At 36.8% G+C, this 14876-nt stretch overlaps 1 protein-coding gene across 16 annotated transcripts in view; it reads left to right on the plus strand.

The window, feature by feature from the left end:
• HDAC9 (histone deacetylase 9) overlaps window positions 1–14876 on the plus strand; it is an 885788-nt gene that overhangs the window by 64618 nt on the left and 806294 nt on the right. For all 16 annotated transcript variants that reach the window (XM_072650844.1, XM_072650846.1, XM_072650845.1 and 13 more), the window contains one exon: window positions 14418–14543. In XM_072650844.1, the coding sequence (XP_072506945.1) occupies window positions 14522–14543 (22 nt within the window). In that variant the 5' untranslated portion in view covers window positions 14418–14521. The remainder of the gene's footprint in view (window positions 1–14417; window positions 14544–14876) is intronic.

Consider the following 14876-nt stretch of genomic DNA (forward strand, 5'->3'; position numbering starts at 1 on the left):
AGCATGTAGAAGGCACTTAGTAAAAGCCCACTCCAAGGCTCCATTTTGAATAAGTCATTAAGTCCTGAGGAAATGCCTGCTTCCTTAGTGAGGAAGGTACAGGAGTTGGCAGAGGCGCTTGTGAAACTCAATATCCAGTAGACCATCCCTCATTCCATTTGGTATTTTTAGATGTTACTGAAGTGCTGTTATATTTATAGTGGAGACACTAAGTTTCTTCTTAAATATGCAAAACAGATACACAAGCAGCCTGTGAACTGGAGCTTCCATCAGCCCTGTGCATTAGAGTTTATGGTCCAAAGTGAGACCATTTTACAGATGAGGAAACTGAGGCCACAGGGCACCAATGTTGGCTTTGAAAGGAAAGGGAAAGAAGCTTGTGATGGAGGAGCCAGCATCCATTGGGCTCCTTTGGTTGCTACGCTGGGGGAAGGGGTAAAGTCAATTGGTCACTTTCATCATGGGCTCCCATGTGCAACCAGGGAGGCCCTGGGGAATGGAGCACATCTCAGGGAGTGCATGGGCACATCCTTGGTAGAATGCCTTCTTCTCTTCTTGCCAGGGTTGGATGTCTGACTATTTTACCTCTGGGGAAGGTTAAATCACTGATGAGAATCATAGTTTGAGAGATGGTGGAGACCCTGCAGGCAAGTAGTTAAACCTCTTGTTTTAGAAAGGAAGAAACTGAGGGCCCCAAAAGCTGAAGAAACTTGCCCATGGTCCTACATACAGTGAGCAGAAAAGGCAAGATTTGAACTCTGATCTCTTTGCCTCTGAATCTGATGCACCCTATGCCTAGCATGAATATTTCCTGTAGATCTCACTTCAGAGATGGAACACAGAATGCTCTTTGAAGTCTAGGTATTCCAGGTATTAATTAGCACCGTTTTATAGATGAGGACAGTGGGGGTCACATAGCTACTCAGCATTAAAGAGGCTGAGACGATCAGTCACTCCAGACTCCATGTCCAGTGTTCAGTCCCCGTCCTGAGAAGCTCCAGCAAGCACCAAGAGGGTCATGAGCATGGGCAGACACCAAAGGATCTGTTGTCAAAAGAGTAGATTTTGTTGGAAAGCCTCAGAATCAAACATCTGCCATGGTCAAGTTCATCCTGAGGCTTATGGGAACCTTCAAATAGAAGAAGAAGCCTCTCTGAACTGGGCTGGGGAGTTTGTCAGAGTGACTTTGTTCATGCCATTCTCAGGGCACATCCCTGGGGCTGCTAATCTACATTTTTAGACCCTTCTTCAAAGTCCATGGGTAGAACCTGCTTTTCCTATTTCTCTTTCATAATAAGTATATTACATATGGGTTTTTGGGAGGTGATCTATGCACACATGGACAGGGGCAGTTCCTCGGCTGGTCCATGCCTTCTATGTAGATCTCATTATGTGCTTCCAGTGATTTTCAACTAAGAAACCAGTGTGTGTGTGTGTGTGTGTGTGTGTGTGTGTGTGTGTGTGAATGTGTGTGTGTATTTATACTTATACACATATATATTTCGATTAGGTTTGTGATTTTATTGCTCTTGGGAACTCCAGTGAGGACACTCCCATCCCCATGCCAGTGCAGGTTGGTACCTTTTCTCCACTTGGAGTCTTGGAGAGTTCCCTGGAAACACTTAGACAGGAAGTGGTTTGCGCAGGGTCATGTGGTGCCAGAGACAAGGCTTGCAGCCAGGTCTTTCTCACTTTGAGGCCAGCTCTCTGAGTGCTTTAATACCTCAGGGACACTACTGTGGAACCCAGGATGTCTCACGTTCACTGTGTGCAGGAGCCCCCTCACCCCTCGCCCACGGTGACTGCTTGGTCATTTCTTTAGTTGTGTTTTGTATGCAGTATTGGTAGTGTGGATCAAGTGAGATAACATTTGTGGACTTCCTAGCTCTGAGTTCCCTTCCATTAACTGAATCTGCACATGCAGCTTCCAGTCTTTCCCATCTCTGCTGCTCTCTTGGCCTTGTTCCCAACATTTCTCACTTGTTCTCACTTATGTTCTATTAATGATTCATGGCTGAGGGGGCCTGGTTTCCTTTTTTACTTCTCAGGCGATTCCCCTTTTCTCAATTCCCTCCTACTGGTATGGAGGGGGGAGGGGCAGAGGAGCAGAGAGAGAGTCATGGGGCTCCCTTCCTTGCAGCCACCTCACGTGGCACACATGCTCCACCAGTGCCAGGCCCATTCCAGTAACCCAGAGAAGCAGAAGCTTCATGGTGGTAAGCACTGGGGACAGCAACTACCTATGCAAGCTTTGTATTTAAATCAGGAGAGTCACGTCAACCAACATTGTTGTGTCAGGTTCTGTGTTAAGCACTGAGGGTACAGAGAAATGACAGAGAGAGAGAGAGAGGAGAAAGAGAGAGAATGAAAATGAATAAATACTTCTGTTCTCCAGGAGCTTGTGGTCTAATGGAAAGACAACATTCAAACAAGATATATACAGAATAAATTGGAGACAGCCAGCACATAAAAGGCACTAGGTCTAGGATTAAGGGGTGATTGTAAAAGACTTCTTACGAAAGGTAGGATTTTTCCTGGGGCCTGGAGGAAGCCAGGAAAATGAGGAGATTGAGATAGGGAGGGAGAGAATTCCAGGCATGGCGGACAGCCAATGACAATGTCCAGGGTCAGAGATGGAAGCCAATGTCACTGGATTACAGAGTGCATGCAGAGGAGTAAGGTGTAAGAAGACAGGAAAGACAGAAAGCAGCCAGATTATTGGGAGCTTTCAAAGAAGAGGGTTTTCCATTTGATCCTGAGGTAATAGGGGCACTAGAATTTGTTGTTCCTTTGTATTTGGAGAGGATCAGTGACATCACAGAAGATGTCTTGACTTACATGTGAATTGGATTTAAGTGAAGCAGAATGGGTGTGGGGATGACATAATTAGCGCTGTGCTTTAGGATCATCAGTTTGGCAGTTGATTGGAAGAGATTCAAGGCAAAGAAGCCTTCCAGAATGCTATTGTGGAGTCTACAGTTGAGGTGATAAGGGCTTGTGCCCAGATAGTGACAGCATCAGAGGAGAGAAGTGGGTTTATAGGAGAGATGTTATGAAAATAAAACTGATAGGATTTGGCAACAGATTGGATGTAAGTGGGAGTGAAACCTTGAGGATGACCCCTAGGTTGTGAGTCAGTCATCTGGATAATTAGGAAGATGATAGTCTTCTAGACAGTAAGAGAAGCCAGGAAGAAGGAAAGGTTGGGGAGGGAAAGATAATGTGTTCAGTTTGGAATATGTTGGGTTTAAGATGTTTACAAACTGACCTACACTTTCTGTCAGGTACACAGATCATAGATTTAGAATTGGAGGTGATCATTGAGTTAAATCTGACTGGCTCTGTGTTGTAATGGACTTAAACCTGGAAAGAACTGGGTTTTGGAAGACCTCCCTCTTTGTGTTTATTAGCCATTATCCTGCTCAAGTCACTTACTTGGTTTCTTTCTAACCCTTGGTTTCCTTATCCTCAGTTTGAGAGGTCCAATAGAGGAGAACCGCAGGTTCCAGATTTGATCTTTGGGCTTGGAGATAGATGCAGGACCACAGACAGATAAAAAGGATGAGCCAAAGTCCTTGGGAAGTGTCTTAGGTGATTGAAATACTGGATGGTTCTCTTGTGAAGATTTCATTGGATTTCTAGCTCTAGTAAATGGTTAGCCCCCATATTCCAGATTAACTAGCACTTTACATCCCTATTATATACAAGACATGTGTTTGATTCTTGGGATAGAAACACAAAAAAATCAAACCAGTTCTTTCCCACAATCCACAAAAAGGCATGTATTAATCATCTCTTGTGTGCCAGGGACTATGCCAAAGGCAGAGGACACAAAGGCAAAAATAGTCCCTATGCCAAAGGAGCTAAGGTTTTAATGGAGGTTCATAAAAAAAAAACCAAAAACAGAGTTGGTAGAAGGTAGTCTTAGTGAGAAAGCCTACATTCTATTGGAGAGCTTCCATTTTCTGTTATGTACATAAATAATATGTTGAGAGTTAGTGGAGCTCATTGAGGTAATCTGACTGACCCTATATTGTTCTGGAATTGAAATGGGAAGACTTGGGTTCAAATACTGCTTTAGCATTTATTAGCTGTGTTGCCCTGGACAAGTCACCCTTTCTAATCTTTGGTTTCCTCATCCTCAAAATGGTGCTCCTATCTGTCACACCTGTCTCAAAGGTGAAGTGAAAACCCTATGAGATAATTTACGTCAAGTGCTTTGCAAAACCTGAATCCATTAGAAGAATAGTTATTATTGTCTATCTAGGAAAATGAGCCAATGAAAGTTAAGCTCATGTCCTGTCTCTAACTCCCTCTCTCATAGAGGGTAAAAGGAAGAATCATATGACAATAGAAACTTTGAGTTTTCCTTCTTAAAGGTGAAAGGGAAATTTGGCCACATGGTCTTACCCATTCATCTCTGTTGGAAATTATTGATTAAGGCTAGTTGCATTCTTTTAGCATTCTGGCACCAATGTTCCCCTTGTTCCTGTAGGGATAAACATGAATGGTAGTCGAAGCTTACTCATCAAGGCTAACAAGCAGGTTACCACGTACTGAGTGAGAAATGCCATTGGCTGCGTTATCATTTACATTTTCCAAATATGTACATTCCGATTTCTAAATGATAAATTTCACTTTCTCAGAGTCCACAGACTGTAGTCTTTCTAAGCATCTTTTGCAACATAAGACCTTGATACATGAACTATAAGAATGAAGAATGTGTCAAGGTGGTATCGGAATGATAGACCATCAACTTAAAACATGTTTTATTCTGGAAATATGACTGATTTTCATTCTGCTGGGCAGTTTCATTATGAGCTTGCTTTCTCTCTTGTATCTTCACAAATTAGATGAAACCTCAAGGTCTGAAGATTCTCTTTGATCACCTCCTCCATTTGTTCCTCTTTGTGCATGGTTATAGTCATGGTCTTCCTTTGCATCCTTGTTGCCTCTTTCTTAGACTATTGCAAAAGTTGATCTGTTTCTCTTCTCCAGTTCATCTTGACCAAAGATGATAGTGACAAAGCACAGTGTTGACGATGTCATTCCCCCATTCTAGGAGCTCCAAAAAGTTCTCTATCATCTCCAGGGTAAAATGAAAACATCAAAGCCCTCCCCAATCTAACCCTAGCCTATCCCTCTTAAGAGATTGATTACATATCAGTCTCTTTCATGTATTCTATACAGTTGATAAACAAGTACTTAAAAGGCAGCGAGTTGGGAAGGAAGTCTGGAAAATCAGGAAAGGAGTAAAGGAATGAGATGGCTGGTTTGGGTTGAAACATAAAGACTCAGAGTTAAAATAAAGGACTGAAAGAAAATTATGAAATTATGAGTTCAGACAAGGTAATATTTTTAAAAAGCTTAAAAGAGATAAAGAAGGAAAAGTAATAGATACTGAAATAATTTCAATATTTAATATATATTACTGAATGGAATAATTTCTAAATACTTAGAAGAAAAGCCAAATGAATTCCATGAAGAAAGACAGCAAAACTATAATAATGGGAGATATCAATCTACCCAAACTATCCTGAGATAAATCTAACTAAAAAAGAAAAATAAAACTTTTAAGCACACAAATAGAATTTTAGGGATAAAAAGATAAGATAGAATGTTGGCAATTGAATAGAAATAAAAAGGAATATACATATGTGTCAGATATGCATGACACCTTAACAAAAACTGATCATTTGTTGGGATGTAAAAAAAAAGCTTCAAAAATAAATGTAGAAATGCTATATACAACATTCATTGACCACAAGGCAATAAAGGGACCACAAGGCAATAAAGGACCACAAGGGTTAAAGGGTCACTAAAAAAGTATTAAGATCAGTTGGAGACTAAATACTTTAATCCTAAAGAACTAGATCAAAGGAAAAAACCATAGAAATGATAAATAATTTCACAAGGAGATGACATACGAAGATTTTGAGATTGGAGTCAAAGCAGTCCTTATAACAATTTTTTTATCTATAAGCACTTTTATTAACAAAATCTTTGCAGATCAATTAAATGGAAATGTACTTTAAAATACTAGAAAACTCCATTAAAAAAGTTAAATACCAAAAGAGAACACCCCAAATCAATGCAGAGATTAAAAAAAAAATTAAACCATTTAATTAATAAATAAAATGAGGTGTTGGTTTTTTTGGGGGGAAGAGGAGAGAAACCATTAGTTAATTTAAGGGAGAAGAGAGAAACCAAATCACAGGTACCAAAACCTGACATGATAAATTCACAACCTGCAGAAATAAAAGACATTACTAGTTTGTCTAACCACATGCCAATGAAGCTAACATTTTAAATGGAATTTAAAAATTCCTTAAATATAATATACCAAAATAACAGAATGAAAAATACAGAATTAGAAATAGAGACATAAATATAACTGATGCACAAACCTGGGAGAATTAAAAGAGAAAACTAAAGAATGATATCCCAAATAATAATAGATGCAACATTTTTTAAAAAAATATTAAAAAAGAAGCCAGAGCATTATGTCACAAAGATTATACTTCATGACAAAATTTGATTTGTATCAAGATATGCAAGTTTGGTTTAATATTAGTAAAACTAAAAACTTTATTGGTAACAAAATTTAAAAGTGATATGATTATATCTATGCAGAAAGCAATCTTTTGATAAAATATAATATCCATTTCTGGGAAAAAAGTTAGAAAACATAGGAATGAACGATCCTTTTCTTAAAATGATAGATAACACGTGTCTAAAACTATCATGTATCTAAAGCTACCATTACATATAACATAGATAAATTAGAATCTTTTCCCATTAAGTCAAGGATGAGACAAGGTTATCCTTTGTGGACACTGCTCTTTAGCATAGTGCTAGAAATAGTGGGTGTGGCACCAAGACAAAAAATTAAGGAGTAAACGTAGGTAGAGGAGAAATGTGTCCCCCCCTTTTTTTTGCAAATGATATGATAATATACTTATGGTACCTAAAGAGTCTAGTAAAGATTAACTGAAATACTAATTTAACAAATTTTCTGGATATAAATAAATCCCACAAATCACCAGCATTTCTATTTAGTGCCTATAAAACCTATCAGAAAGAGACAGAAATTTCATTTAAAATTATTATACAATCTATAATGTACTTTGGTAGTCTTAACTACTAAGACCCATATAAGAACTATTTAAATACAACTAAAAACTACTATTTATGGGAATAGATCCAAATAATTAGGAAAATATTGTTCATGTGTAGGACAGGTCAATATATAATAAAAATGGCAATAAATATTTTGTAAGTTAATTTACTTATTCAAAGCCATAGCAGTCAAAAAGGATTACTGTGTACAACTAAAAAAAATAATGAAATTTATTTGTATGTCCCAAAGTTTAAGAATCTCAGAAATAATAACAATAAGCAGGAACAAAGTGGGCCTCATAGTATCAAAACTTGAGTTATCCTTAGACTACCCATCCTTTGGGTTATTATTCTTACAAACTTGAATCGTTTTCTTATATATCTTGGAAATGACTCCTTTATCAGAGAAATTTGCTACGAAGATTCTCCCCAGTTACTTTCCTTTTAATCACAGTGGGGTTTTTGGGGGGGGATGCAATTTTTAAAATTTCACATATTTAAAAGTATCCATTTTAGGTTCTTTGATGCTCTCTTTGATTTTTTGGTCATGAATTATTCTTCTATCTGTAGACACATGACCCCCACACAAACACATGTTTCTTTAATTTATGATATGACTGATTTTTCAAAACAAAATATAGGCCAAGTATCCTTTTAGAGTTTATCTTAGTCTAGTACAAAGTGTTGTTCTATATCTAATTTCTTCCCTACTCTTTTTTAAATTTCCCAGCTTTGTGGTGGTTGTTCAGTTTTCTCAATTGTATCTGACTCTTCATGACCCCATTTAAGATTTTCTTGGTAAAAATACTGGAGTGGTAAAAAAAAAAAAACAATTGGTAAAAAAAAAAAATGGTTTGCCATTTCCTTCTCTAGCTCATTTTACAGATGAGGAAATCGAGACAAACAGGGTTAAGTGACTTGGCCAGGACCAGATGAGTAGTATGTATCTGAAGCTAGATTTGAATTCAGGATGATGAATCTTGTTGACTTCAAGTTTGTGACTCTATCCATTGTGCCACCTAGCTGCCTCCCCAAAATTTCCCAGGAGTTTTTGTCAAATAGTGAGTTACTGTCGCAGTAGCGGGGGTCTTTGTGTTTATCAAATACTAAGATACATTACTCAGATATACTAAGATATGTATACTGTATAGCTAGACGATCTCCATTTTTTAAAAAAAAATCGGTGCCTAATTATTTTTACAATTATTGTTTTATGGAATAACTCAAGTTTAGAGTCTAAGGATATGAACAAGCAATTCTCAAGGAAAGAAATGAAGGCTGTATGAAGTCCTCTGGGGAAGAATGCTCCAAATCACTAATAAGTAAAGAAATGCAAATGAAGCCATTTCTCAGTTTCTACCTTCCACCTGATTCAGATTGATGGTCTACCAGAAAAAATGTTGAAGGAATTGTGGGAAAATGAGCTCTTTGAGATTCTGTTGGTGGATTTGTAAATGGGTACACACATTCTAGGAAGCAATTTGAAATTATAAATAAAAATAAATAAAAAATTACTAGACAGTACAAACCATTTGACCCAGCTATATAGAGGAAGAAGTCCTCTCTGTACAAAATAGATATGGCAGCTCTTTTTTGCAGTTAAAATAAGCAAACTAGAAACTAAGGGGGATATTCATCAACCAGAGAATGCCTGAACAATTTGGGGTATGTGACTAATATGGTGCTGTAAGAAATGAACAAAGAGACATGGAAAAACTTGTATGAACTGATGCAGAGTGAATGGGGCAGAACTAGGAGAAGATCTAATACGTTAATATCAGTATTATAAAAATGAAACATTTTGGACTTTTAGAAACTGATGAGGCATGAAATGAATGGATCCAGGAGAAAAACTTACACACAAGCCATACGGTAAAGACAAACAGTTTTGAATGACCACTGCTTTCAGTGGACCAGTGATGAACCATGCTAGCCACTTCCTGAGGGAGACGTAATGGATTTAGGGAGAGAAATTAAACATATACACATCCACATATAGATAGATAGATAGATAGATAGATAGATAGATAGATAGATAGATAGATAGAGAGAGAGAGAGATAGATAGATAGATAGATAGATAGATAGATAGATGATAGATAGATAGACAGATAGATAGATGATAGATAGATAGATACATACATGGGTGTCTACAGTGTGTACATTTATATTTATACACATACATACATATACATATACATACATACATACACACATACACACACAACCAGTGAAGGCATTTGTTTTGCCTGACTATGCATATTTTTAAATTTTTTTATATTTTTTTCCAGTGGGGTGAGGGAAAAGAGGAAACAGATTTATATTAATTAAAAAATTTGGATGTGACAAATATGCAATGGTGAATGCACTTTCAGATAAGGTCATAGAATTGTTTTGTTTTAATTGTTTTTCCTTTGTTATAAGATGCCTTTCATGTGGGGCGGGGATGGTGAGGGGGGTAATTTAGAAATGTTTGTGGTGTGAAAATATAACAAATAAATAAAACTTCTTAAAAATGAACTGGAAGTTCTGGGAAGAACTAACCCATCAAAGAAAGAGGCCATAGGGTGGAGGGGATCTTTCAAGGTAAGAAGACTGCTGGGTCATGATGGCATATGTAAGCACCTGCCTCACTGAGAAGGCTGCAGCCAAACTGGCTGCTTCCTAAGCTAGTGTTCCACTTTCCCTTTCTATACAGTCACCATCTTACTTGGTATATTCTCCTTTGTCTCTACCTATTAGACCCTCAATCCCTCCAAGGCTTAGCTCCTACAAGAGAGTGTCCTTTCCTGATTTCCCAAGTTATCAGTGTATTCTCCAATTATTTTTTGAAGTTTGCATTTACTTATCTGTATTTAGGTTGTTTTCTTTCCAAATAATGCAAGTTTCTTGAGGGCAAGACCTGATTCATTTCAGTCTTTGTATTCCCTACAAGTGGTCTAGTTCCTGGAACATAAGGGATGCTTAATTAATGGTTGTTGAATTTTAATGAATATACTCACAAATATGACAAATATGTCAGTTTTCTGGAAAACCACAGTGAAACTGTAAAGGCATCCACAGACCTGGTGTGAGATGGCTTATTGCTTCTTTTGGATGTTATTCACACTAGCTAGAAAAAGAAAAAAAACCCATTATTTTCTGGTCCTCAGTTTTCTTATCTGTAGATTGAGAACAGAAATTTTGTTTTCCTAGTTTACTAATATATGGAAGAGTTGTGATTTCACCAACACCAGAAACTCCCAGTGTTGGCTCGCCTGCAGCCAAGAGATCTCAACCTGTCTGTGACTTACTAGATCAGCTCCAATAGTTATCAGAGGCAAGTTAACGATATGGGGGAAAAATACTAGAGAGCAACCAGAAGGATCTCTTGAATTCATGCCATGTGAAAACTGGCTGAAAAAATGGGAGTTTTACTCCAGACACAAGAAGAGAGAAGGGGAAAGAAAGGAATAAGCGTTTATTTAGTACCTCCTATGTGCTAAGCACCATACTAAGTGATTTTACAAATATCTCCAGGAGCAAGCCTATGAGGCAGGTGCTATTATTATCCCCACAGTTAAAGAAAATAGAGGTGAAGTGACTTCCCCAAGATCACGCAGCTATTAAGGCTCCATTTGAATTTGGGTCTTTTTGGCTCCAGGTCCAGCATTCTATCCACAGAGCCACCTACGTCACCTATCATTAAATCCTTAAAAGACTGTCTTGCAGAAGAGAGGAGAGACTAATTACTTTTGATTCCAGAGGGCAGAGCAGTAAATAGTGGTTGGAAGTTGCAGAAGTCAAATTTAGGATTGATTTCAGGGAAAATTATTCATGTCCATTGAGATTATTATGAATCTCAATGATTGTTGCTGCCTATAATTGGAATAGGAAATGTTGGGAGGTGGTGGGTTCCCTGAGAATAGAGATCTTTCATTAATAAGTTAGATATCCACCTGTTGCGTGTTATAGTGGGAATTTTATTTTTGAGGCAGTATGTCTGCTGAAGTCTCTTATAGCTCCGAGATCCTGTAGTTCTGTGATTAAACTTGACAGTGTCATGCAGTTGGTCTCTTTCTGACCTCATGTCTTTTATTCTGTCCACTTTACCACATTGCCTCTGTCTGTATAACATTTGTTGGGCAGTACGTATAAAGTGCTTTATTCTAATTTGAGAGAGTAGAATGTATAAAGATTTGTGTTGGTTAGTCCTTGGATACATATTGAACATCTGTGGGGTAATGGCTGGTACCCACTAGAGTGGGCAATCTCACCTGGTTTTTAGTAAGTCAGTAGCAGTCAGGCAAAAAGCTATTTGAAGTATAAGAGGGATGATGAGTGACATTGGTTTCCTCAAAGAAAATGAGCAGTAATAGCCTGTTTTGCAAATTGTAGCAAAGATAGTAACGTCATTTTCACAGTCCCAGCTGGAAAGTGAGTCACACACCATCCTCATGTTGGTGTGCTAGAAGGCAAGGGATGTTTGGCTCCACAGAAGCAAGTGATACACAACATTCTGCTGATAAAATTACATACTGGGAATCAGGGGCTGCCTTTGTCTGCCAATTAGTACTATTTCAATCAATTTTGATTGCAACTTTAGCATTTCTAGTAAACTAAATCTGAGGACAGTTATGCCCTTGCAGAACCAGGAACATTAGATAAAATATTTACAACAACATAAACACAAAAAAAATGAATCTAGTATGTATATAACGCTTTGAGGTTTGTGAAACAGAAGATCTTAAGCCAATCTCAGAAAAGGATATAGAACTACCAAAAAGAACCTAAAACTTAATGAAATGCCCTGGGGGATTCACTGGAAGATTCTAATCAAATGTTTTAAGAGCAGTAACCAATATACAAGTTTTTCTCAAAAGTTGAGAGAGAAAGTCACTACTTTTGTGAGAAAAAATATAGTCTTGATCCCTCAGAGAAGGATAAAAGTCAGAATGATAGACGAATATCCTTAACAAATACCAATTCAGAAATTTTAAATAAAATCCTTTCAAGTAGACTATAGCTATCTATCCAATAAGTAATTCGTCATTACCAAGTTGTATTTATACTAGAAATGCAAATGAGGTTGAATATTAGGAAAACAATCAACACAATAGTATTAAAAACACAAATATCCAAAATCTCATGATTATATGAATACATGCAGAAAAAACCCATGGCAAAGTACAGTGTTCATGCCAAAAATCTTATAAAATATAGGAATCAAAATATCTTTTAATGTCATTATATATATATATCACAAAAGAAGCATCATAAACAAATGTTAGAAGCTATTCCAGAAAAGACAGGAGTAAAACAAGGATGCCCAGTTTATCTACTCTTAGTTTATATAATTTTAGAAATGTTAGCAATACAATATGAGAAGAAAAATTAAAGCTCAAAAGTATAGGTGACAAAAAATATTCCTATTTGATGACATGATAGTCTACTGAGAAAATCCTAGATAATTGCAAAGTTGTAGGGTACAAAAGTACCAACAAAAATCGGTAGTATAATAGCAAAATCAAGAGGCAAAAAGAGAAAGAGAAATCCCATTCAAAATAACTACAAAATGTGTAGGAGTCAGTACTGCAAAGTATACTTGATATTTGTATAAATTCAATTACAAAGTTATTCTTAAAGAAATAAAGAACAATTCAAATTTCTGGAGGAATATGTGGTGCTTATCTATGCCGATATAATAAAAATGACACCACTAAAAGTTAATTTTTCATTTTAATGTAATATCAAAGTAATAAAATTTATTTGAAGAACAACAGATGTGGACTATTTGGGAAATAAGGGGGAAGGTAGAAATGGTAGGGGAATAACTCTTCTTGACTTCTAAAACATCAATGTTCAAAATTATTTGATATTATTTAAAAGAAAAAAGTAGACTAGGAAAAGGAAAAATCAGAACTAGTGGAAATCAGTTTTCCTGTGTTTGATAAACTGGAAAACAAATTACCAAGGAAAGAACACCCTCCATGATAAATACTACTAGGAAAAAGCAAGCAGAAAGCAACCTGGCAGAAATTAGGCTTAGGTTAACTCTCAAACAATATTCTATAATAAATTTAAAATGGATATATGACCTGAGTATTAAAAATCACATTATAAAAACAGTAAAAGAGAAATGTTTTCACAGCTATTGAGAGAAAATGAATTCTTAGCTGAATAAGGGATGGAGGCAACTGGGAAAAATAAAATAGTTAATTTTGACTGTATGGAATTCAAAAGCTTTTGCATAAACAAAATTAACATATCTATAATTAGAAGAGAAATAGTTGACTAGGGAAAAATTGCATTACATTTCTCAGATAAGGGTTTGTTATCCCATATATATATGCAACTAACAGAAATATATGAAGCCAGAAGTAATTTCCCAATAGATAAATGGCCACAGGATATGAACAAGCTGTTCTCAGAAGAATTTCAAACAATATGATATGAAAGAGTGCTCCAAATCACAAATAATAATGGAAATACAAAGAAAAAGAATCCTGAGGTTTTACCTCCCACCCAGCAGGTGGCAAAATTGGGAATAGTCAGTGTCACAAAACTTGTGAGAAAACTGGTATGCTGATGTACCTGTGGAGCTCTGAACTAGTGCCATGAATCTGGAAAGTAATTTGGAACCATGCCAACGAAGTGACTAAAATCCATACGTTTTGATCCAGAGACTTCACTGCTAAGCACCTATCCTAATGAGATAACTAACAAACAAAATATAGCTCCATATATTCAAAAATATTTGTAGCAGCACTTTTTGTAGTAGAAAAAAAAATAATCAAGATTGGGGACTGTGATTATAATGACCAGGCTGAGCACCAAAGAATAAATGAGACCTTCTTTCTATGGTAAGAGACAGTGGGTATAGAATGCTGCCTGTGCTGTTATAATATGTTGATGTATTTGCTTTTCTAAACTAGTTTTTTAAAAAAGCTTTCTTCTTTATTATAAAAGATCACCCTCAGGGTACGGGAGAAGGTAAAGGTGTATTGGAAAATAAAGATGATCTAAAAACAAAGCATTCCTTAAAAAGGAAATTTGGCCCTTCCCATTGTGTTTCCTCTCCCTTAGGTCTTCAAAGGTAAGCATTAATGATAAGACAGTATCTTTCTTCCACACATATTTTAAGCAGAAAAAAGATTTTGCAGCAGCAAGAACATAAGTAAATCTGCAAGCCTGGGATGATGGAATTTGGAGAGAGTCTATTCAGTCCCATTTATTATGTCTTCAAAATGATAGTAACGATAATGCCTAACACTTATATAAGCATTTTAAGTCCTTTTCTTTCCCCAACTTTTCCTCCAGGTACCATTTTCTCCGCCTACTCGCCATAACCACGACATTCCCAACTAACTGAGGGCCACAGGATCCTGACTCCATTGGGCAGCGGCATCATCTGATTGTCCACTATGAGCTCCCCAGCACAGCCAGGTCAGTCCTTTTTGAACCACTAAAAGAATTTATTGGGAATTCATTCCTTTGTTACTGAGGTGCTTTGTTCTCCAAACCAGATGCTTTGTCAGAAGGATATTTATGATGATCAATAAGACTTATCAGATTCAGTGTCTCATCTTACGCTTCTTCATTCAGCGTATTCTTTGGCAGATCCTTTCGTTTGCACGAGTCCTTGGCTTTCTATATAATTTTCTTGGCTTTATGAAGTGATGGATTTATTGTTTTTATTCAGTTGGCATCAGGTTCACAGATTTCATCTTTTCAGATGCACGTTTCTGTCTTTACCTTAATGGCCGCCTGAGATGAGCA

Source organism: Notamacropus eugenii, chromosome 3 (assembly GCF_028372415.1).
Source record: "Notamacropus eugenii isolate mMacEug1 chromosome 3, mMacEug1.pri_v2, whole genome shotgun sequence".
Lineage (NCBI taxonomy): Eukaryota > Metazoa > Chordata > Mammalia > Diprotodontia > Macropodidae > Notamacropus > Notamacropus eugenii.